Raw genomic sequence first — 26,452 nt, 5'->3', positions numbered from 1 at the left:
GTTCGAATTGTTTATTCTATTCAGCCGCTTTGCCTACATAGTATCAGTAACATTTTTATCCGGCTTCGGTTAAAGCTACTACGTGTCAGACAGAGCGCCTTCATTTCTTTCTTTACAGGGGATACTAAGCACTTCTGCAACTTTTTAGAATTTGTAAACCATTTTAGATCTTAAAAAATATATACTCCAGTACTCCTGAAAAAAAAGTTTGCAGATTGTGGAAGTTGGGATTCGAGCCCAGACCTCTGGTATGATAGTCTATAGCACTAACAATTGCGTCACAAGGTAATACTGATTTCAGATGTTAAACTATTTTAATAGTCCGATTACTAAGACCTGTTTTGTGATAAAAACCTAATGAAAAAGATTAAACCCTTTTTGACTCAAGTTCTTTCTTTTTTAATATCACACATTTTCTGGACTATTGAATATTATAACCAATTTTTATAACTGCCCAATCAACATTTTATGTCTTAAATAACATTAAAATTATATAACCTTCAAAGACTGTAAAAAGAAACAATGATCTTTATTTTAAATGTCTACAATTTTGTACTTAGGTATCTCCAGAAATAATAAAAAAGCATTTTCAAAAATTGATACTTCCAAGAATTTCATTAAAATTCATATAATTTTCATTTCAATTTCATTAGAATATAACGATTCTTGAAAAATTTATCTGCTAAATTTTCCCGAAAAATGTTAAAAAATAAATGAAATTATGTACGTATGTTCATTTGGTTCTCTTTATTTGTTTTACATCTCCCTAAACATTATTTTGACGAGAATCACTTTGTACCCATAAAACCCTAATCCAATAAATTTTTCTTTTCAATCCATCACATCACACACAGAGAAAAAGTTGTTTTTATTATTTCCCCTTTCACATTATAGGCTCAATCAATAATATTGTCAATAAAAATTTACCACATTGAACATAAAATGTCAAATAACCAGTGTTATGACGGGAATGAAAAAAAAAAGCAATACGTACTCGTATATATAACATTTTGGCTGTTCAACTTTTCACCATCGATTCCTTCCAATTATTATTAATTCAAATAAATTTCCATAGCAAATGGGTTGTCATAGGCATTTTAGAAGCACTCTCTTTTCATAGGTAAACAGTAAACATGGATACAACATAGAAGAGAAAAAGTAGAGGTACACAGACACCATCAATTACTATACACGAATAAATATGTACATATAACTCCCCAGTGCCCTCAATGGGATATCTGTAGGACTTTGGGAGGATATGCGTATGACATATTGCTGCTTTGGTAGAATAACAATTTTTTTGTTGGTATTTCTGCATCAGCAGCATATGAAGTTGAAAAGTGATGGGATTGGGGATAGCATTGGCGGGCGGTACAGTGTGTAGAGTTATGTTGTTTACATTTACAATGCTCTTCTGGCTGTCTTCGGTTTGGTGTGTTATCCATTCCGGTTATACAGGGTGTCCCAAAAGTAATGGTTCAAACGAAATATGCTGATAGGCCAACTTTAGGGCTCTCAGAATTTGGTAACTTGTTCATCCCAAATCTTTACGGTTTTCGATTTAATGCAGTTTTTGTGAAATTTCGATAAATCCCGACTTTGCAACAGTATTTTGCTTCCTCCGCTCATAATTGATTTTTGTTTTTTACAATTCTTTCACTAAAACATTGCCTGATAATAAGAAATAATTAATTAATCCAAATATTTTTCATTTCATTCGCCATTTTGCTGCAAAGTAATTAACAGTTCCATGTTTTATAAAAACTCAATTTGTTACTTTTATTTCAGAGCAACACCCTGAAAAAAATTTGTATTGTGTGACCCTGGTTTATTATTTTGAAAACTTGCCGTGTTAATGCAGATTTCAAAAATGTATAAAAGTTTCCAAAGTTAAAGTTAGAACTAAAGATATTACAATTTAAAAGCAACCAAACAGGGTTTTTCAGAGAAAAATAACAAAGAAAAATAAACAAATTTTGCCGACAGTTGTTTGTTTATTTCTTTTTGAATAAAAGCCTCGATTTTTGTTTGTTATTTTTCTCTGAAAACCTATGTTTTTTTTGCATTCAAATTGTAATATCTTTCGTTATAATTTCATCTTTGGAAACTTTTATACATTTTTGAAATCTGCATTAACACGGCAAGTTTTCAAAATAATAAACCAGGGTCACACCATACAAATTTTTTTCAGGGTGTTGCTCTGAAATAAAAGTAACAAATTGAGTTTTTATAAAACATGGAACTGTTAATTACTTTGCAGCAAAATGGCGAATGAAATGAAAAATATTTGGATTAATTAATTATTTCTTATTATCAGGCAATGTTTTAGTGAAAGAATTGTAAAAAACAAAAATCAATTATGAGCGGAGGAAGCAAAATACTGTTGCAAAGTCGGGATTTATCGAAATTTCACAAAAACTGCATTAAATCGAAAACCGTAAAGATTTGGGATGAACAAGTTACCAAATTCTGAGAGCCCTAAAGTTGGCCTATCAGCATATTTCGTTTGAACCATTACTTTTGGGACACCCTGTATAAAGAGGAAAGCCATAAATAAAATTCAGTCTGGCTTTCAATGAAGTAAAAAGGCACTCTTACTCTCTCTTTGCCTCTGTGAACATAGGAGATATAAATCCTTTTTTGTGCGTTCAAATGTTATCCTTTTAACTCTCAGAATATTTAATGTGGGAATTGTAGATTTTTTTTTGTTTTGTTTTGGGTTTGGTTTGGATGCATGGTTCAAATCGATTTGTTGATTAAATTTTTTGTTTTAAGCGTAAATGTGTTTGGAAGAAGTAATAATTTTTTTTTGGAACATAGAAAGCCATGTATCACTTAAACTTAATTATTTCGAAAAAAGGGAATTTCAAAACAGAAGACAGATTTTTGAAAAAAAGAGAACTACGAAAATAAAAGGTCATGAATCCGAACTAAGTGTTCCAATATTTATAATGGAATTGATTTTCAGAAGGAGAATTTGATTTGCAAAGGATTGAACTAAAGTTACTAAAGTGTAGATTTAATTAATGTATAGGAAATTGAATTCTTAGAAATTCACAAAAGCGTTTCTTAAACTCATGAGCTTATGTTTCTTAGGAGGATAGATTTTAACGTTTAATGCTAATTTCGAAAGCTATTGATTAATTAATTAATTTGAAAAAAAAAAAAATATTATATATTAAAAGTTGTAGAACTTGTAGAACCTTAACTCAAGCTGTTAATTAAACATAAAAAAAAACGCATTTGAAAGGGAAAAGAATATTTATTGCAAATAACAAAAAAAAAAAACAATAAAATAAATTTGTATTCAACCAAAATTGTAGGTATCGCAAATGAAAAAATTTGCATTGAAAGTATTTTTTTTTTTGCAATTTTGACACATTAAATATTTCAACCATAATATTGAAACAAATGTAATGTAAATAAATGTAATATGACGAATATTAAAAAATAAAAATATTTAATGCAAACATTTTGTTTTCAGAACATTTTTAATTCGCAATAACATTTTTTTTATACACGATTCGAAAAAGTTTCGTTAAATTTGGAAAAGAATGCAAAAAGAAGGAGACTTCATAAAACAATTTTTGTTTTTTTTTTTCGAGGAGAGAATAAGTTATGTATTAAGTTCTTATCAGCTCTTGAAATAATTCGCTTCAATTAATACCAGTAAAAAAGTACATAAAAATCAACAAATAAAAAAAAATTTTTACACTCATGAAACTGGGCAAAAGGTTTGCTTTTGAAATAAGAACCAAGGACAAAAAAAGTTGGGTGGAAGGGTTTTTTTTCGCGGACTAAAGAGTTAAAAATATAGTGGACAACATTTTTTGTGGAATATCATCATATGACATATATTTTTAAAGTAATTTTTTGATGCCGAATCTAATGACATATAAATGAAGTCAATACGATTGCTCTAAGAAAAGTTATAGCCGATTAAAAAGAAGGGTGCTTGTTTTGTTGAAGCCAAACAAGATATAATATAACTGAAACCAAAGTGAAAAACATGCTGCACTGATGAAATTCGAGATGAAGGTTTTAGATAAAGCAGGAACAATGGATTCATAAAGTTCTTAAAAATATTTTTGGTGAAAGGGTGTTTTTTTGATGGGTCAGTGTGTGAGAAAGGTGTCATAACAGCTGACATACATTTTGTTAATTTTTTAAACTCGGCGAAGAAGTTATGTTTATTATAAGAACTAAGAATCAACAGAGTCTACAAAATTATCTTGAGTTAAAGGGTGTTTTTTTTTTTTTAAGAAATTATGAAATTCGGAATTAGTAACACAAAAACTGGGAAAAAATTGTTACACCAATGAAAATTGGTGCAAATATTGGATTTATAACAGAAACCAAGAACCTAAGTAGTCTATACAAATATTTTAGGTGAAAGGAAGTTTTTTTTTGGGAAATAGGGAAAATCCGCGATAAGTCCGATAAAATCAATGGTATAAAAGGTACCCTTAAGAAATTTATAGTCTTTCCCATGGGAATTACGAACAAAACTAGTTTACCTATACATTTTTTTCATGTGAAAGGGTGTTTTTTTGTAGGTGTAGAGAAAGTATGGGTATTTTTGAAAAAGTGAGTACATAATACTCGAGTAATACTAGTGCCCTATTGAAATTCAGCAATTATTTATGTTACTTTTGAGATTAGAAACAAGAATCTTAAGTGTCTATAAAAATATGATGGTTAAAAGGGTGTTTTTTTGAGTGAAAACAAAAATGATGGGTCGATGATGGTAATTTTGTAAAAACCTTGAGTTTGGGAAAGAAAGCAAGAATAAAGAGTTTTCATACGACGTGAGGTGAAAGGGTGTTTTTTTTCGAAAAGACAGAAAAATCTGTAATTGCTCCCAAAAAGCCAATGATTCATTTTATTTTTGGTTTTGATGAAATTGAACGTTTGTACGAATCATTGGCATTTTGGGATCAATTACAGATTTTACTGTCTCTTCGAAAAAAAACACACCCTTTCACCTAATTTTTTTTTATTCTTATAGTTACAAAAAATCTCACATCCCCATTTTATTACTTGAGTTGACCAATTTAATATTTATATTTACACAAATACACAAAATATTTAACTCCTGCGGAAATGTGTCAAAATTAACCCCCATCAATATAATCAAATATGAATATCAATCGAACTTTCTCATTCGTACAATTTGAAGAACTTTCTATTTACCCAAGTACAATAACTTAAGCTGGGTTCTTATCTTTAAAAAAGTTCAATTCATTCATACTACATCAAATTAAAGACAAATTGCAACTTCCGATGTTCAATTTAACTTTTCCATTAAAGAAAGAAAAGCAGCAGCAAAAAAAGAGAGAACTCCAGAAAACCATCCTGGGAAAGGATAACAATAATGTTGAAATGAACAAAAGCCAATATTGACTAACATCTGTACCATATCTATCCTGCTATACAATATACATGCGGAAATAAAATAGGATAGCTATAAAAGTACTTTAAAAGGATGTTGAAGAAACTTATATTTAGACCTTGGTCTCTCCCAACGGGTAACCAGGTACAATTGAAAAGGACATTTTTATTCGCTTCATTGAAGTGTGGACAATTCACCTTTGATTGATTGTCGTCTAGCCGATTTGGAATTAAGAAAATGAAAATGATGAGATTGCAGATTTTACAGAGACTTTAAGTATGTGTGTGTGCGTGCAGTATTGTCTGCAGAAGAAAATCATGCTTCAATGGATAAAATAAATTGACGCATGTTGTAAATTACTCTCTATTCAAGTCACAAAATTGGGAAAAGGATATTTTTCAACTTAAAACCTGTACGAGAGGAGATATTACAAAATCCTGAATACTAAAATCAATATTGATTTATCCTTCTCCTCTGTATTCTTATACTCAAAAAAAGACATTTTCAAGAAAAATGAAAAAATTGTACACAAAGTACTGCCAATTTTTAAATTTTGCACAGAAATTCTGAATGAAATTGTCTACTTTACTTCCTTGAATTCAAAGGACTATATATACCTTCGAATTATACTTCATATCTTTCATACAAAACCACAATATTCTGAATCCTTCTTTCCACTCTACAATGTGGTTTTTTTGCGTGCTTTCCGTTCTGTAACCGCATATTGAGGTTGGCTTAACTCGATGTCATCCTGCAAATTGTTCCTGTCCATTTCCATCCATCCATATCCATCTACGTATTTATAATTCACTCTTCCGATCTGAATTTGTAATTACAATTATTACTCTGACATTATTATAACAAGGATCATCATCATCCTGGTCGTCGTCGTTTCCATGTCGTGCAACAATAATATTCTCTTCTGCAACAACATAACCGCACCGCACACACACAAAATGTCCGACTGTCACTTGGAAAGCTTGTGTAACATCGAATGACCGATATGAAAATCAGATAATTTATTGCTTTTGTATACACAGACACACACACATTTCGAACTGATTGGGGGTTGCCATAGTGGCAGAGTCCTTCATGGTTGCTTCCTTATTCCATATAGCCAGGGTATAATTTGATTACAGTAGCAGACAGTTGCAACAATTGTTGTTGTAATACCAGATACCCTTTACCCTTATATGCAGAATGTTGGGGTTTTTGTGAAATAACGAGGTTTATTCTTGAAAAGACACACCAGCAACCGGCACGATGCACCTGAGAGCAAGATAAAAGGGTAAAAATTGGATGGAAATTCTGACTGAATGACATTTCATTATTCCAGATATTGGAAATACTTTTGAAGGGCATTGTCATTTTTTTTTTTTTTTGTCGTGGGAAAAAAAAAGTTTAAAAGTACAATGTAATAGTTTGGTTTCAATATGATGACGATAATGATTTTTTGTGTGTGGGAGAGAACTTTTGATAAAGAAAAAAATGTTTCTTTACGGATAGTTAATTCTTGTTTCTTTAAATTAAAGGAAATAAGGATTTGAACAAACAAAAATATCTGTCGAAAATAATATTTCTTTAAATTTGGACACATATTAAATTTGTATGGGTCATGACGGTTTGCTGAAAAATCGTAATAGTACCTACAGGTAAAATAGTACATAAAATTAACAAATAAAAAAATTGTTAAACTCATGAAACTTTGCAAAAAGTTTGCTTTTGGGATAAGAACCAAGGATCAACAAAGTCTTAAAAAAAATTGTATGGAAGGGTGTATTTCGCGGACAAGAAGGAGGGGGTGAAAAATATACCTAGTGACAAAAATTGTTTGTGGAATATCATCACATGACACATTCTTTAAAGGTATTTTTTGATGCTGAATCTAATGGTATTAAAATAAAGTCAATACGATTGCTCTAAGAAAAGTTATTACCGATTAAAAACAAGGGTGCTTGTTTTTTTTACTTCAACAGGTAAAATATAACCGAAATCCATGTGAAAAACATGCTACACTGATGAACTTCGGAATGAAGGTTTTAGATAAAGCAGGGACAAAGGATTCATAAAGTTCTTAAAATTTTTTTTGGTGAAAGGGTGTTTTTTGATGGGTTGAGTTGTATGTGAGAAAGGTGTCATAACAGCTGAAATTAATTTTGTTTCCTTCTTAAAAGTTATGTCTGTTATAAGACTAAGAATCAACAGAGTCCACAAAATTATCTTGAGTGAAAGGGAGTTTTTTTTTTTTAAGAAATGATGAAAAACTGTGACAAAATTGTTACACCAATGAAAATTGGAACAAATGTTTCATTTATAACAAAACCCAAGAATCTAAGTAGTCTAAAAAAATATTTTAGGTGAAAGGGTGTTTTTTTTTTTGGAAATAAGGTAAAAAATAAGGTAAAATAAGGAAATAAGATAAAATCAATGGTTTAAAAGGTACATTTACGAAATTTATTAAAAATGTTGTATTTTTCATGGGAACTACGAATAAAATTAGTCTATACATTTTTTTCATGCGAAAGGGTGTTTTTTTTTTAGGTGAAGAGAAAATGTGGGTAGGGGAGAGTGGGGCTAAATGTAACAGGGGTAAGAATTAACAGCTAAAAAAAGCGATGTTCCTTTCAATATTAAGAAACGCGTAAAGGAGAAAAATGCTCAATTTTTGCATATCTACCCGCACATTTTCTTCAGATGAAGATTAGACGACAGGGTGAGAAGTTACACTAGTGGTGCCCAAAAAATGCATGTTTGTAACTTTTTTTTTTAATTTTATTTTTGGTCTACCCCTTTACCCGAAATAGATAGAGTGCTAAGTGTTTTTTTTGTTATATGCAACTGTGTTTTGGCTTAAATTGCGTGTATATGTTATGTCTATTTAATATGAAATATTAAAATTTAACGATTTTATGGTCTTTTTTTCAACGAATTTTGTTTTTTGGAATGAAATAATTTTTTCAAACTAATGCCATTTCTTTAAAAATTAATATTTCAAAAAAATCCTACGTACTTCACTAGAGAATAGTATTTTTAAGCTCCACACAAAATTTCAGCCCAATCGGTTGAAAACTGTAGGAGTTAGTTGGTCGCCCGATGGGAGCACAGGATATTACTATCATCCTGAACTACACCGCCATTTAAAAAATTTCACATCATTAAAAAATTTAACATTAGCCTATTCTGTTACCTATTAATATACTTAATTAAACTAAACAAACACTAAAAGAAAATAATATTTCTTCTTTGTTTTATACGGTGATGAAAATGACGCTCAATTTCGTGGTTTACAAGGTGTTATTACCCCTTAAAAGGATATTTTTTTGAGTGAAAAAAAAATGAAGGGACACCCTAATGAAATTTTGTAAAAATGTTGTTGGGATAGAAATCAAGAATAAAAAAATTTAGGTGCAAGAGTTTTTTTCGAAGAGACAGTCAAATCTGTAATTGGTCCCTAAAAGCCAAACAAAACAAAGCCAAACGATAACAAAGGTTTTCGCATAATTATTGTAAGTGTGCCCGCTGTTAGTATTTTTTTTTATTTCAAATTTTTTTAAATTCGGAAGAAAAAAGGATCAACTTTTTTAAATATAGAACTTCTCCTCTTTAAAGTACTTGAGCAATTTAAAACCGAAAAAATAATAAATAAGTAGCTTAAGGCCCTCAAAATAAAAACAATGATTACTCGTGACTCGTTTACAAGACAAACTCCAGATAAGATACCAGAATTGGAATTTTTTTTTTGCTCCCAAAGGATCAAAACAACCAAGTTACATCACTTTGACATAATGACATAACCCATAACTGACAAATGGCATTAATTAGGTGCTGGGTTGAAAAGTTTCAATGGTTTATTATTATTATCATCATCGTATGTACATATTCACTAATATTCTCCCATATAGAGATACCTACATGTACATGATGCCATGTTATAAATTTATTTCCTTTAGCACGAGGACTTGTGTTGTGGATGTGTAAGACACAAATTTGTACAACAAGCGTTTCTCTCACTCAAAAATTAATGGGCTTTTCACCCTAAATCTAAAGCACATGGTGGTAATAACATCGTCGTCGTTCTTCGTTTCATACATATCTCGTATACATAACTACTTTTCTGGATTTATTAACTGTTTGGGATAAATTTTGTATATGTAAAACAAATGAATGAAAATTAGGAGGAAATATATTCGAAAAATTCTTGTCTTTATGTAGCAGAAAAATTAGGTCATTTGAATTCTCTGAAAATTATACAAAAGAAGAATTCATGGAGATACATAATGTACATATAAAAGTCTGGTAATATTTGGGTTGTATTTTGAGTGATAATAATGAAAACTAGTTCCGAAAAATTTTTGCCAAGTCATATACAAATATAAAACATGACAGTTGATTTGAATAGAGAACTAACAAGCTAGAAAGAAACTACATGTTGGTTACAAAGTTAGGACTTGTGGAAATATTTTGTATGTTTTCATTGCAATTGGCATGAACGTTTTGACTTAAAGTTTAATGGGTATGTAAATTTTTGCTAACTCCACTTATCTTAAGAATTTGAACATGTAAACAAACTGTATCGTTCGTAATGGGGTTTTTTTTTTCAATAAATAAAATATTTTGTTTGAAGTCGCAGTTTTTGTAGGTAATTTAAATTTTTAAAACCTTACAATTCAATTATAATTAAATATTCATTGATAAAGAATTTCTTTAAAATAATTAAATAATTGCATGTTAAACATAAACAAATCCATCCTTCATTAACAATCCCCATCGCCTCCCCTTTCCTAAAATTAAAATACCCAACCTAAAGCTATATTTATAGAATTTGAAATTTAATCTTACTACCTAACAAAACGTCAATCATTTGTCTACTAAAATATTCTCATAGCTATTGTCTGTGAAAGGAACAATTTCTCTATACTTGTTCTCGTCTTTTTCATTAATTAGAGGCTTGTGTTGGATTATTATTTAAAAAAAAAAACAAAAGGGGGAGAAATATACAAATCCCTTTGTTTGTCCGTCATCGCCATCGCACCATCATCATCATCATTGTATCGTTCACAACAAATAACTTTTAGTAGAATTAGAAATTTGATCTTTAGTAGAGTTTTTCAATAATAATGCACTATGTTGTGTCTGTTTTATACATTGTGTGTCCTTTCGCCTGAGTAGTTTTCTGTCATTATCAAGGCGTGTATCTGTATACAGAAGTCCCCCCATTTGGTGTCTTCTTCATGACAGAAACCCATATTGGCAGTTATACTATGCGATGGGAGTGAAAACAGGAGGAAACAACCCTCCTCCTACCCTCTCTTTTTTTCGATGAAGCTTTGTCATTCATTAAGTCAAGTACCCCATCATACTTCGTTTTAATAATGTAAAAATTACATATATCTATGTTTAGGTATACTTCCCGGCTCCGTATACACATAAAGGGAAAGGGGTTTTCTTTCTAAGATAGCACTCCTACAGGACTCTTTTATAGAAAATATGAACAGCAACAACAAGCAACAGTGATGATGAAGACTATGCGATTATCATAATAACAACAAAACGTCAATTTTAGAGAGCGCCACAAAAGGTTTTTGCCACTTGCAAAGCACACACATAAAAGGAGTGTGTGTAATCATCGTCGTTGTTCTTGGCACATATCCACTTACTTTGGGCTTTAAAGTTTTCATAAATGCGTCTTTTCTTTTTTCTTTGTTATAGATTGTAAGGAGGATTTTAAAGCAATATTATGTAACACATTTTATACAGGGTGTTAAGGAAATATAGTTGGGTAATAAATATATGAAATTTTAATAAGCTGCATCATAGTCAGGCTTAAACTTTTTTTAATCGGTTTTAGTAGAGTTGTTGAAAAGTTTGCAGCCAACCCATTTAGAGAGTTTTTTTGTTTAAGTTTTTAAAACCTATAATCAATTTTCTGTGCAAACATAATTGATTTCTGAGATATCGCTAATCAAAGAGAAAACGAGAACTTTTTGATCAAAATTCTATTTCTCAACGAGAAGTGGTTGAAAAAAAAAGGTTTCAAAATAAGAAATTGAAACATATAAACACGTTATTTGTCCCATATGTCAATTAATTCAGAAAATTGTTTTTCTTTTTGACAAACAAGAATAAAACATATAAGAATTTTATTAACGCTATTTATTAGGATTCAGTTAAGCACATCACTTTTAAAAATTAAAGACTTTAAGCTTTAAATAGCTTTTTTCAAGTCATTAACAACAAAAATTTTTAAATTCATTTAATATGATCCTGGTGCAGGGTTGTAAAAGATCAATTCATTTTTAATGCATTTGCTTTCCATTACAAATTAAAAAAAAAATATTGAAAATAAAAAAAATGTTCATTAAAAAAAATATTTACTTCAATATAAGTTCAAGTGACCTCAACTCCAAAAATTTATAAATTTATAAAAAGTTGAGGTCACTTGAACTTATATTGAATTATATTCAATCACTCCACTTAAAATAAAAATAATTTTAATAATTTTTTATTATTTTTGTTATTTTTTTTCTTCGTTAAAAAATATTTACTGCAGCTGAAAAATATTTGCACTAAAAAAAATTTTATTGCAACTAAAACAATGTAGCATTAAAAAAATTGTATTGCAAATGAAAAAAATTTGCATTGAAAATAAAATTTAAAATTTAAAGTTAAAAAAAAAAATATTTAATGCACACATTTTGCATTGAATTTTTTTTTTCAATAGAGAAAATTTTGTATTTGCAATAAAATCTTTTTTTTTTCAATCCAAAATATTTTTATTTGCAATAAAAATTTTATTTTCAATGACAATTTTTTTTTCGGGTTGGGGTCAAAATTCTGCCGGGGTCAAAATTCTTTTGTCAAAATTCTGCTTTCAAAATTCAGCTTTACAAAATTCTGCTTTCAAAATTCTGCTTTTCAAAATTCTGTTTTTCAAAATTCTGTTTTTCAAAATTCTGCTTTTCATAATTCTGTTTTTCAAAATTCTGCAAAAAATTAAAAAAGGGTTTGGAAAATGTTCAAAGCGCGCGCTTTTTAACATTTTCCAAACCCTTTTTCAATTCTTTGCAAAATTCTGTAAAATCATCTTCTTGAAAAATTATCTGTTTATTTGATTACTTACCTACATAATTTGCATTCTTTGAATGTATATTAATTTTCGTTTTATAAATGAATAAATTTGAAAATATTAAGAAAAGGTTTTGAATACTAAACATTTCCGAAAATAATTCAAAATTTTTTAATTTGTCAAATAAAGATGAATATTCAAAAATTTGAATAAGAAAAGGAATATCTTGTATCAAACAACATCGGTTCCAATAAGTTATAGATTTTATTTGAAAGAAAGTCAGTCTATGCATTTTAAAAAATATTTGCGACACTTAAACAAAAATATTTTGGAAAGTGCCAATGTTGAATTACATTAATAAGGTGTATTTTTCTTTAGTCAGCGCATACCTATGCTATAAAAAAAAAAAAAACAGAATTGGCAGAATTTTTTTGTTCAAGTATAATGCTGGCAGAATTTTGAAAAGCAGAATTTTAAAAAGCAGAATTTTGAAAAGCAGAATAGAAAAACAGCAGAATTTTCTTTAAAAAAACAGAATTTTGAAAAGCAGAATTTTGAAGCCAGAATTTTGACCCGATCCCTTTTTTTCATTTGCAATTTTTTTTTAATGCAAAATATTTTTAGTTGCAAGAAATATTTTCTTTTTTCTATGCGAATATTTTTCAGTTGCTTTAAATTTTTTTTTTTAATGTAAATATTTTTTAGTTGCAATAAATATTTTTTTTTTTAATTTCAAATACATTTTTTTAAATTGAAATTTTTACAACCCTGTCCTAGTGTAATATTTGAGCTAATTCAGAAATAATAACTTTTTTTCGATAAGGGGTTTTGGTACCTACGGTTGATACTTTCTACTTAAATATTTTTTTTTGATGAGAAAGTCGCTATTAGGCTAGGCGCACACATGCGATTTTCAGTCGTTGCTACTAAAAAATCGCAGTCGCAACATAAAATCACCGTGCACACACTTGCGACTAAAAAATCGCGCGACTATTTTTTATTGCAAAAAAAAACATTATGTTTGGTCGAAAAAAAGTTGACCGTTTTTCGATAGAAAAATGCATCATCTCAAGATCAATAGAGCCAGGAGATACTCACTGTTCAAATCTAATGGTCAAATGACTGCAAAGAAAACTAAGAAAACTATCGCGAAATCCGTTCGTAATGGTAAATTTCATACAAATGGTATCTACGATCGGATTTTATGAAAAGGTGAATTCATGAAACGGTGTAAGCTCTGGTAAAAGTGATAAAGTGATAAATGTCTCAAAATTTGGTAAGGGTTTGACAGCTTGTTTACCAGATTAGATATAGAAATAGATTCTCTGCAATGTGTATGTTTGTATTTTATTTTAGGCCCCACGAGTACCATTATTTCACCAAAGCATTGTATACTCATTCTATAGTACTGGGTAAATTTCTGAGGGTCTTCTCTTAAATTTGTATGAATTTTATGGAATTTCCTTTTAAATTTCCTATCGTTTATAAAAAAAGAGCCACTATACAACACTTTCTAGTAATATCCATTATTGTACTTAAAATAATTGTTCCAAGTATCGCACTTGCGGGCAGGTGCATTATATTCTGTAAAATCGCGAAAAATAGAACCGGATCCATTTTTTTAAACTTTGCGATTTTAAAATCGCAAGTCTGTGCGCTCTCATTTAAAATAATGTGTTTCATTTCTTGCGTCTAAAAACTCGAGTGGTTTTAAATCGCATGTGTGCGCATGATTTGGCCTCTTTGCGACTGCTACTTTTTAGTCGTTTTCGGTTTAGTCGCAAGTGTGTGCATAACTATGCTGGTCCATTTATTCCATTTTAATGTGCGACAATCGCGTCGCCAAAAAAATGGGACAATTTTCAATTTTTTAATCGCGGCTATTTTTTAGAAGCATGTGTGTTTACCAGCATTGAAATGCATGTGATCCATTTTTGCGACTGAATAATCGTGCGACTAAAATCGCATGTGTGCGTCTAGCCTTATAACAACTATGGGAGACTTTATCAGCACTGGAAAGTTTCTGATAACTCGCTAATTTTTTCAAGTTTTTTTTTTTTTTTTTTTTAATATTTTTAATATACATTATAAATGTTATCACAAATATATACTTAAAATTTGAAAGCTTCCACGCATTAAGGATTTCCCAAAAATCAAATCTAGTAGTTGGTCCCCGTGAAATTTTCGGAGAATGAATAAGCACGGTAAACATTTACGATTAACGAGGACTCAAATCGTGTTTTGTTTGTTTCAACTTATTGTTTCAAATGATTTTCTTTTTTTTTTTATTTCTTATTCAAATTTTTTTTTTTTTTTTTTGAAAAAGTTCTTTACCACTTGAGTTATTTTTTTTAACTTTGCGAAGTAAACAGAAATAATTGTGACAAAATAACTGGAGCAAATAATAATAAAAACCGAAAAAAAGTGAAACTGCTTCATGAAGATGCTTGACAGTATTTTCAAAATCAAGTAAAATTGGGGTGGGTACTGGGTATTTTTTGTGGCTTAATTGTATTCTATAGGGAACTTTATTTTTACTGAGATAGTCACTTTGGTCACTAGGCTTTAATGATAAGAATTCATTATTTATTGAAACTTACAAAGAAATCGATCGCAAAGTAGTTTTCTTTTATGTAATTCGCAATAAAAAATAAACTGAGTCAGTTTTATACATATTTGAAATTTTTTAATCAACCAATTATTTCCTTTATCATAACTTCTAATCCCTTAAGATAGTTTTCAAAACATCTCCATTTTACATTAATATCAAAATTGATTTCAACTTTTTCCTTGTTTCGATCTCCCAATCAATAAAAATAAATCTAAATTGCTATCGAATAACGTAGTGACCGAAAAACTTCAATCTAAATTAGACCTCAAGCACATTGAGATATTTTTCTTTTCCAATCACCTTACAAATCTTTCACTAACATACCCCCAACACTTAATACAAAATCGATTTTCTTTTCTCGGAGCACGCAAGAAAAAACAAAGAATACAAAAAAGAAACCAAAAACTGTATAAAATACATGATTCGAAAAATTCCACTGCCAAATAGTTACAAAATCGAAGAACGAGGGAAAACAAGAAAGAAAAAAAAGTTAAGTTTCAGAGGTTTAAGGAAATTAAAATCTGCTGAACTGAATAAGTTCTTTTTTTTGTATCTTATTGTTGGTACCTTTTGCGCAAAAGTTTCTTCCTGACAAAAAGAAAAATAGAAAACAAAAATCCAACTTGATATTCTTTTAAAATTTGTATGATCTCTGATTGCGAAAAATACAGAAACAACAAAAATTGAGAGTCAAAACAAAAATTCATCCGGGAAAATACTACAAAAAAATACAAAAACCTAGCAGCGAAAGAAAATTCTTTTTTTTTTTTCTGTAAAAAAAAATTAAGAAATTAAAAAAAATATATATAGAACCCCAATGACGACTATGACTACGAACTATATGTTTGTGTATATATCCAAGAGAAAAAGAAAACAATAGGAAAACTTACCCCCGTATCTACAATTTGATTTATCGGCTGGGATGTTACCATTCGGCTCCAGTCTGTCCAGAAACTCCTCGGAGTTGTATCCATTGTAGGGAACTTTGCTACCGTGATTGTGTCCATGACCACCCCTGTGATGGAGATGGTGATGATGATGATGGTGGTGTGATTCGTCGCCGTCCTCTCTTGAAATTGCTGCAAAAGCAAAAAAAAAAAAATAAATAATAAATAAATTGGATATAAAAAAATGAATAAATACAAAATATTTATGGATTCTTTATTATTATTATTTCGTCAGAGTCAATCACAGAATAAAAGAAATTCATTGACAAATAGATTTTTGATTGAAAATTCTTTTCAGAGATTGCTCATTCAAAAAAATTGAGTTGAAAATCATAAAGTATACATATGAATCGATGATAAATAGATTTATTTTTGTTTATTTAAATACGTATACGCCATGGTGACCAAATAGTAAAAAAAACATAAAACAGTGTATAGCAGAGCTTAGATTGGGATGGTCAATACAAACACTTTAGCCTTGGACACGTAACAGTATGTCTTTTAAATTCTTGTTGTAATAGCAAGTTATAACATTTAGGAATTATCCAAAATTGGAGCTTAATGAGCTAGAATAATTTGGAAGAAGATATAACAAGAAAAAGAGCTGTTGAAATATTTTCAGAAAATAGCTTTTCTGTTTGCCATTTTTTTTGGAATTGTTAAATAAATTTGTAAGGAAAATTTGCATTTCTTTCGTTTAATTTGTATTCTAGGGAGTTTTAGTTACTCGAGCAATTTTCAGAAGAGTAAAAAATTACAAAATTAAGAATTTCATTTAGGTTTGTCGATCTGAGAAATTATAGTACAGGTAAAATAGTACATAAAATTAACAAATAAAAAGAAAATATGAAACTTTGCAAAAAGTTTGGATGAAAAAGTCTATAAAAAAAAGTTGGGTGGAAGGGTGTTTTTTGGCGGACAAGAGGGAAATTGGTGAAGGTAAAAAATATACTGAAAAAAAATTGTTTGTCGAATAGAATCATATGACACATGTTTTCAATGTATTTTTTGATGACGAATTTAATGACATAAAAATAAAGTCAATGCGATTACTCTAAGAAAAGTTATTGTCGATTAAAAAAAAGGGTGCTTGATTTTTGACTTCAACAGGTAAAATATAACCGAAATCCATGTGAAAAACATGCTACACTGATGAAATTCGGGATGAAGGTTTTAGATAAAGCAGGGACAAGGGATTCATGAAGTTTATAAAAATATTTTTGGTGCAAGGGTGTTTTTTTGGTGGGTTGAGTTGTGTGTGAGAAAGGTGTCATAACAGCTGACATTTTTCATTTTAAACTTGGTAAAAAAGTAATGTCTGTTATAAGAACAAAGAATAAAAAATTGTCTTGAGTAAAAGGGTGTTTTTTATGAAATTCAGAATAAGTACCACAAATCCTGGGAAAAAATTGTTACACCAAAGAAAATTGGTACAAATATTTGATTTATAACAGAAACCAAGAAAATCTAAGTAGTCTAAGAAAATATTTTAGGTGAAAGGGTGTTTTTTTTTAGGAAATAAGGAAAATGGTATAAAAGTTACCCTTACGAAATTAATTAAAAATGTTGTATTTCCCATGGGAATTACGAATAAAACATGGCTATACATTTTTTTCATGTAAAAGAGTGTTTTTTTTTTTAGGTGTAGAGAAAATGTGGGTATACATATTTGAAAAAGTGTGTAATACTAGAGTAATACTAGTGGCACCCTATTGAAATTCAGCAATTATGTTTCTTTTAAGATTAGAAACAAGAATCTGAAGTGTCTATAAGAAGATCATGGCTAGAAGGGTATTTTTTTTTTTAGTAAAAACAAAAATTATGGGCCAACCTAATGAAATTTGGTAAAAACGTTGAATTTGGGATAGAAAGCAAGAATAAAGAGTTTTCGTAAAAAAAATTTAGGTGAAAGGGTGTTTTTTTCGAAGAGACAGGAATCAATCCTAGGACTCCAGACTTGAAACAAAATGGCAAGTCTATTGAAACAGCACTTAATGTGAGGTGATCGGAAAAATTGAGATAAGAACACACATTTACAGTTGCATTAGATAAATTCTTTAATAGTGAATGAATGTTTAATCGATTGGGTCAAAATTCTGTATGTGCCAAAATTTGGATTTCAAAATTCAGATGTATTGCAAAATTCTGTAAATTCAGAATTCTGTTTTCTAAAATTCTGTAAAATTGTAATTTATGCCCATTAATATAAAATTTGATTTTTTTTAAGGGGTTATATCTAGTTGTAAGTGCAAAAAAAACCTTCTTTTTTGTGGATTTTTTGTAAAGAGGCATTTAATTATATAAACCTAAAGAATACATATCCCTATAGCAAATTTAATGTATAAAAAGAATTCGCTGTGTATTTAAAAAAATATTGGGTTCCGTTATTTTTGTAGTAGATCTCCTAGACGACCTTCAAAAAAAATGTGTCTGGCGGTGAGCACGATTACTCCGGAACGGCTGGACCGATCAGCTTGAAATTTTTACTGAATTTTCTTTGATATTTTTGTCAGGTAATGAACGAAGGAAAAAGGTTTTTGACAATAATTGGATTTTGTATGCCATTTTAAAGTGTAAATTTTCGTGAAAAAAACGATTTTTGTCTTTGAGAGGCCGCCATTTTGCCAAAAATCAAATTTTGACTATTCCTTCGTTCATTACCTGCACTTGTCTATCCTGAAAATGAATATTTTGGATTTTTCAATTTCGGGTGATTTGTATCAGAGATATCTTACTCACCGCCAAACAGCTTTTTTTGGACGTCGTCTAGGAGATCTACTACAAAAATAACGGAACCCAATATTTTTCTAAATACACAGCGAATTATTTTTATACATTAAATTTTCTATATGTACATGTATTCTTTTTGTTTGTATAATGAAATGCCTCTTCACAAAAAATCCGCAAAAAAGAACGTTTTTTCGCACTTACAACTAGATATAACCCCTTAATCTATAATCAAATGTCAATACCGCCGATTTCAGTACGAACTTCAGCACCACCATACAAAAATTGTGTTAACTCCTTGTCTTTGCTATTCAAAAAATGAATATTGTTTAATTTTCTGATATCTCCCTTTAAAATTTATCGAATCTTTAAAAAATCCATCTAAAAAGTAAACCAAAAGTACAAGGCTTTCAAATCTATTTAAGATTTATGGATACCATATCTAAGAAAATTGCACAAATTGCCCCTAAATTACGAGATATGCAAAGAGCACAAGAAATTCATAATTATACGAGAGTACACTCGTTATCTTTATCATTTTTTCTTTCTTTTTTTTTTTGTCAGGCTTATAGTAAGCCATTGTGCAGGTGCACTTTGATTACAAATTTAAATCGATGTCACAGCTTTTGGTATAGTTTTGACGACATAGTCTATGGAAACGAGGTATAATGCACAGGAAACAAAAAAAAAAAACAAAAAAAAAACTATCCCGACTCTAAAAAACCCTGAAATTCACACATGAACGAGGACACTCATAGTAAACCTGAACTCTATACACGTTTCCATGTCGGTGCTCCATTTATTTTCTTTCCTTTTTTTTTTATTTTTACCTATTATCGTCAACATATCCTATCTTTTTCAGACATTCTCTATATATTGCTCAACTCATATCCACCCACTGTTGATGTAGAGCTATTTTTCCACCTTCTTTCATTCATGGTTCTATGTACAAAGCAATGTCACTCGACAAAATTTGTATTCTTTTTTTTTTCGTTCTTGTGTTAAAGTATGCAGCAGTCTCCTTTTTTTTGCTTCCGAAGACACATAAAGAGACCGGTGTTAGGCTGATATCCTCATCGCTTGCCAAGGTCTCTAATCCTTTGTACAAACACTTTTTGGGAAGCAAAATAAACACACACACACAAGGACAACACAGATGTGCAAATGACATAATGAGTGACGTTGGCAAAACAAGAAAATAGAAAAGGAAGAAAAAAAATATGACAAAAATTATGGGGACAAAGCCCTTTTTGACAGTTTCAAATCCACAGTGTAAAAGCTTTTAAGCCTTAGATATATACCTGCCAAGGGAACCAAAACACTCATACCTTGTTACCTATAATTATGTTTGTTTTGCAAAAAAAAAAAAAAAAAAAAATGGACGAAAATTAATTTAAAATGTAGATATAGTCTACCTACGCAAAGAGTGTAAGACCAGAGGAGAAGTTTTAATTCATTTTTCATTTCGCGTTGCTCTGATAACCACAGGCCACATTTTGTGTGTGTGTGTCGGTATGATGGTGCTCTTTGCCATCAAGCGATGTGAGTGTGTGTGTTTTTGAAACGAACAAAACTAACTTGACATCAAGCACAGGATAAACCCAATATGACCTAAATATTTGAAATTGAAATATTGAAGACCATGTTGCGGTGAAATGGATCTCAATTGGATTTGGTGGAAAGACTTTTCTGAAATATGTATATGGCGCACTCTCTCTCTCCGACCGCGTAGATTCAATTAGAATCATGGTTAAACAGATAGCTAGGTCGAATATCTAATGAGACCCGACCTGCCTTGCAAAACATCACCATGCCAATCAATAAATTATTTACTTTTTTTTTGGAATTTATGGTTCTTTTGTCTGTAAATTCTTAGAATTGATTTATGATATAGTTTTTTGGTCTTCATGCAATAAATGGTTAGGAATTCGTGGAAGATATTGAATGGAAGAGTAAACTAACAAGCAAGGGTTGGTCTTTGCAGATCTTTTCATAGTTATTTTTTTTTTTTTTGTGGTGCAAGTTATATCTAAAACTGCAACCAACCACACCGTGAAACTATATCAGGGATAAAAATATAATGACTTTGAAAATGCTACCTAGTTAGTTTTTTCCCCGAAAGCTATATGTGTATGTTTCCTAGAAGTTGGAAAAGTCATTTTATATGTAGTAAAAGTCAAGTCTTTTTAATTTTTGCAAAAGAAAAAAAACGGCATGACACGTTTTGGTTTTTGCTAGTTGCAAGAAACTTTGCCAATTAGGTGAATCAAAAAGAAGATATCACCTGAAGCACTTCACGGAAACAATTTTGTCAAAAAAAAAAATAAAAAGTATTCTCTGTTCAACCTTTTCTTTTCCATTTTAATAATAATTAATAATATAAAAAAAAAGCAAAAACTATGCTATAATTTTCAGAATAACCTTCTAAGAAAATTCAAGTTTTTAAGATAACATTGAATTTCTTTTAGAAAATACTTCATCCTTATTTCAAATCAGGGCTGTACGTAATTGGTGTTTTATATTATTTTTTTTTTATCTCACTGATATAAGCTGATTCATTCCGTGAGAAAATATGCTCAGAATATTTCTACACCGAGAAAAATAAGGCACTTTAAAATAAGATGATGTCGACTTTAAATACAATTATTTTAAAACAATAAGATTTCTTTTTAAAATAAACCGGAATCCGTTTAAAAACTGTTAAATATATAAAGTGAACTTCATTTTATTTTAATAAAAATTTTCTTATAAAAGCTTGACTGAAATGACTTGAAATGAAAGAGTTTCTTAGATATTAATTTTATGTGCATTGTACATAGGTAGGTACTTATTAATATTAAAAGATTTTCTTAAAAAAAAAGGAAACCATTTAAAATGAATGCGGAAATCATCTAAATGTTTGGTAGTTTTTTTTTCAGATGCATTGTTTTTAATGTTAAAATACTTGCCTAGTAACTCTACCTAACTGTAGAATCGGTCTCAAATGGATGCCATTTTTTTTTTTATTTAAATGTTTTCACTCAAAATAAAGAGATTTTCTTATTAAATCAAATGGATTCTTTTAAATAACAATAGGTATTCAAAGAAATTAAGAAAACTTGTCCGTTTAATTGCACTGCACAGTGGTACCGGTTTCTAAGAAGGGCGGCCATAGGGGATTATGGTTAGGATAGCAACAATATATACTTGAATATGTGTGAGAATATATTTTTTTAGCAATTAAAAATGAATTAATTTAAAAACAATTGTTTTATAAAGAAATCTTGCATATATTTAATAACAAAATGTAAAAAGAAGCCTTGAATCTACATACAAACAAATGATAAGTTATTTTTTAAAATTATTTATTTGGTTTTTTTTTTCAATTTCAGTCATAATTTTTATGTTACATTTCAGATTTAAAGCTTGCTTAATATCATATTTTTTTTATAAAAATATGTGCAAAAACTTAAGGAAAACATAAAAACTTAAAAAAAAAAAAGTTTTAAATATGAGAAATATGGGTAAAATTGAAACAATGAGTGTGAAAGACTCAATCGTAGCCCGTCGCACTTATTCGCAGACAGATTCAATTGTTTAAGAAACTACACGTGCTAGAGAAAATTTATGTATATGAATCATGTATTTATATTGATGACAACATAGTTAAAAGTTTCGGTAAAGTGAGAAGAAAAACAAAAGTATGGAATTTGAACCTGTCCTTTTCTAGTCTGTTTTTTATTGAAAATTTTAAATAAAATAGGATTGTAAACTCTTTAAATAAAGTACATACCTTCAACTTTAAGTTCCATAACAAAAAAAAAACTTTAAAAATAATTTTAACCGAAAAATACACTTAAAAGTTTAAGTTGATTCGGGACCAAAAATAAAGCATTGAAATCAGACTTTTTTCGACAACTTTTCATGGTCGATATGAAAAGTTCCGTTATTTTCTCAAAATGTCTGTTATGCTATCTTAAAGAATAGGCTTTTTATAACAAATATATTGAAAAATGACGTCATTATATTGACATCGATATTTCGGCCTATGGCCTACTACGGAACCACTGTGCACTGGTCAACAAAATTGAACTTTTTTTTTGCCACAAAAACCAAGATATACTTTTTTAAAAGTTTTTGATGTGTTGAACTCGAATCTGAAGTCAGAAAAATTTTATTGGCCTCCGTTTTTGATATATTACTGTTATAAAATGCTAAAAAATGGCATTTTTGCTGTTTTCGAGTTTCTGTTTCTATGTGGGGGTAATTCATTATAAACAAATTTGTACCGGTGATTATAACAGATATTCTTCTTTCAAAAACTGTTTAAATTTTCCCGATATCTCTTAAATTGCTCGAGATATCTTAAGTTTCAGTTAGTAAGCCAAAGAGAAACTAAATTTAATCTAAAGTTTAAGTCCCTGGTCATAAAATTTTTGCCACAAGAACCAAAATATACTTTTCTATAGGTTTTTGGGTCACTAAACTCGAATCCGCAATTTTGCATTTTAGAACAGTAATATTTCAAGAACGAAGGCCAATAGAATTTTTCTGATTGCGGATTCGAGTTCAGCAACCCAAAAACCTTTAGAAAAGTATATTTTGGTTCTTGTGGCAAAAAAAGTCGAATTTGGTTGGCCAGTGCTGTTTCTGAGTCGAAGACCACTCATTAAATTTTAAATATCTCGGGCAGTAAAAGAGACATCGGAAAGATTAAAATATTTTTTGGAAGAATAAAACCAGTTTTTATAGGCACTGTTAAAAATTTTTTTCATAAGGAATTACCCCACATAAAAACATAATCTCGAAAACAGCCAAAATGACGTTTTTCGTCATTTTATAACGGTAATATTTCAAAAACGGAGGCCAATTCAGGTTCGAGTTCGGCACATCAAAAACATATAGAAAAGTATATTTTGGTTCTTGTGGCAAAAACCTTGTTGACCAGTGTTACCTAAAGAAGGTAGTCTTCACAAAATACAACATGCAGAAATCTTTTTAATTTAATATGGAATCTACTTGATTTTAACATGATAGTTCTTTTTTCGTGTATGAAGAGTTTTGTGAATTAAAATGAAAATAAACGAAATCACTATCAAATACTGTGTTACTAATAAATTGCAGAAAAAAAAGGTTTAGAGTGATTCAATGTTTAAAGCTTTTCTGGAATCGATAATTTCAAAATTCGATTTGATTGCATACGTAAAAAATTAACATTTAATCATTAAAAATTGAGCCCACTTGATTTTAAGTGGTTTTAGGAGCTTGATCTTAGAAATGAAAATCAGTCGACTCCCTCTAACTTCAACCAATATTTTTGTCCCGTGAAAGTTTTACTAAGAGGGAGTCGACGGTATTATGCTGCGATGTTTGATTGTTCGGTTAGTCATAGTTCCTTTAAGGATTTAAAGAATTTCACGGAGTTGATAAGAAAATAAAAAAATTCAAACTTTTCAATAGCATATTAAGAAAATAAAGGCATTTCCATAGTTTAGCGATAATGATGAAAATTGATATTTTATTTTTCTTTGGAGAAATTGAGTTAACTCAAGTCATAAATTTACTCAGTACCGTGTAAAAATTTTGTTTTAAAATACCATAATTCAACGTCATTTTACTCGCTCGTTATTTCTGCATTTATTCAAACTATTACGATTAAGATTATTTTAGAACGACACACCAAAACTAAGCATTAGGCTTATAAATATTTGACTGGACTATAATTTATATTGGAGCAACATCATCGTTCTATATAAACACGTAATTTAGTAAAATTCATTTTTAATATTCACTAGTCGACAAAATAAACGTGACACATCCCACATTCAAGTACCTGATGCATAATAACGCCCGCAACTTTACCCATTATCCTCAAAAACAACTTTTTGAATTTTGATGATATATGTACCTACTCTCGTATTTCCAAAAATGTATTACCTATCCTAATATCGTTAAAAGTTAACTTCTATTCATATACATTTTTAAGCCCTTGTACAACATATATACGATACCCCAACTCTAAAGCCCAAAACTGGAATTTTCAATAGTCTCTTCATCCCGCATCATGACTGCAAACGTTTTTACCTCATACTCCGTAATTTAATTTCCGTAATATCCTTCGGTTATTGAAATTCAAATTTGATTACACCATAAGCACAAAATGTATACCGTCAGACAAGCACAGATAAGGTTATATAACAAACCTACTCTCTTCTTCCCCTCTGCTGTACTTCCTCTTTCCAAAATAAAAGTCCTTTTCAAAAATTGTTCACTTTTCATATAGAAGGCAAGAGAGATGGGTATTCACATCGGAAACGCCTCTCTAATCAGATGAATATTAAAATTGAGTGGGGTTATACTGACAACACACATACACATTCACAGACACACTATACGCCCACTCTACCGGAGGGCTATTTGCAAAATCGACTCAGATAAAAAGACACATTCATACATACATTCATGAAAAAAAAAATGGAAATGAAAAAAAAAAAGTTTGGTTCCCAATGAATATCTATAAATCACCTGATAGAGTAGAGTGAAAAACCTCATTTGTTGTTGCCTCAGGGATCCATACTTTTTACATATACATATATAAGCTATAGAACGAGTAAAGTGACTTTCAATTTCGCTTCTCTCAAGAGTCCTTGAAATCGAAGTATAAACTTTCACAACTCTTTCTCATCCTTAAGCGAGTCGTTTTGATTTGTAATAAAATCGTCGTCGTTGTTGAACGAACGACGACGTTTTTCGTCATCATTGTCGTTAACTTTTAAGGTTGAAATTGACTTTTTCGTCCTTAACCCTTCCAACGACCTATAGATGAGCCTAAAACACATCCCAGTTGAAGTTATTGTGATATGTATACGACGATGATTGCTGCGGATGTGTTTGTTAAAAGCTTTTTACGTTCCGTTTATACAAATATATATGTTTGTACGATGTACACAATTGTTGAGACAATACGCCAGAATGCACACCACCCATCAAGCTATATGCCAAACCATCAGCCATTAAGGTATTGTTGGCAAACGGAAAATGGAAAATCCCTTCAAGCGTACAACCGTATAATGACATCAAGAACTAAGCATTGGACCTAAAGCCTAACCATCATCAACAACATCCAATATCCAAATGCATATAAGAAAATACACAGGTTTTGAATTAATAAAAAAATAAGAAAAAAAAACGAAAAACAAGCACAGGGAAATGGATTACGGATTTCGACAGAAATGCCTCTAGGGGATGTAGATTTCTGGGATTGGGATATAGAAGTAGGTATGTAAATGTTTAAGGAGTTTTCATGTTTACCTTTTTTAGTGTGATGATGGGGGCGGGGGATGAGGACAACTTAAAAGTTGACAGGGAATGACGTTGAATTAAATAAACACTTCTTTCCAAATTGCAATTAAATTTAATCAAGCGTTTTCGAGTACTTTGGGGAGGCGTCTTAGAAATAAAATACTTGGGTAACAGTGCTGTGGAAATAAACTCTGCCAATTATGTAATAGGTTAGACAATGTTTCACTTTTAAAAATTCACAAAAAAAGGACAAAATGTCCGTTATTTTTTATTTGCATTGAGAGAAAATCTTCAGATTCTTTTAGAACCAAATTCACTTAGACCTAAAAGACTACCATGTACTTAAAAGATGAACAAATTAGCTGAGTGCTGATTTTTTTTTTACATTTGTATAAAGATTTCGAAATCAGATTTGTCAAGAAAACTAC

The 26,452-nt window shown here is 29.9% G+C and overlaps 1 protein-coding gene across 4 annotated transcripts in view; it reads right to left on the bottom strand.

Annotated features, from left to right (window-relative positions):
- The window catches only part of LOC129910773 (cyclin-dependent kinase 14), a 277,345-nt gene that overhangs the window by 85,432 nt on the left and 165,461 nt on the right, over positions 1–26,452 (bottom strand). For all 4 annotated transcript variants that reach the window (XM_055988310.1, XM_055988309.1, XM_055988311.1 and 1 more), the window contains one exon: positions 15,960–16,148. In XM_055988310.1, coding sequence (XP_055844285.1) covers positions 15,960–16,148 — 189 coding nt within the window. The remainder of the gene's footprint in view (positions 1–15,959; positions 16,149–26,452) is intronic.

The sequence above is a fragment of the Episyrphus balteatus genome, chromosome 2 (genome assembly GCF_945859705.1).
Source record: "Episyrphus balteatus chromosome 2, idEpiBalt1.1, whole genome shotgun sequence".
NCBI classification, from domain to species: domain Eukaryota; kingdom Metazoa; phylum Arthropoda; class Insecta; order Diptera; family Syrphidae; genus Episyrphus; species Episyrphus balteatus.
The sequence above is the reverse complement of the archived record's forward strand: the minus strand, read 5'-3'. Positions and strand labels throughout refer to the sequence as shown.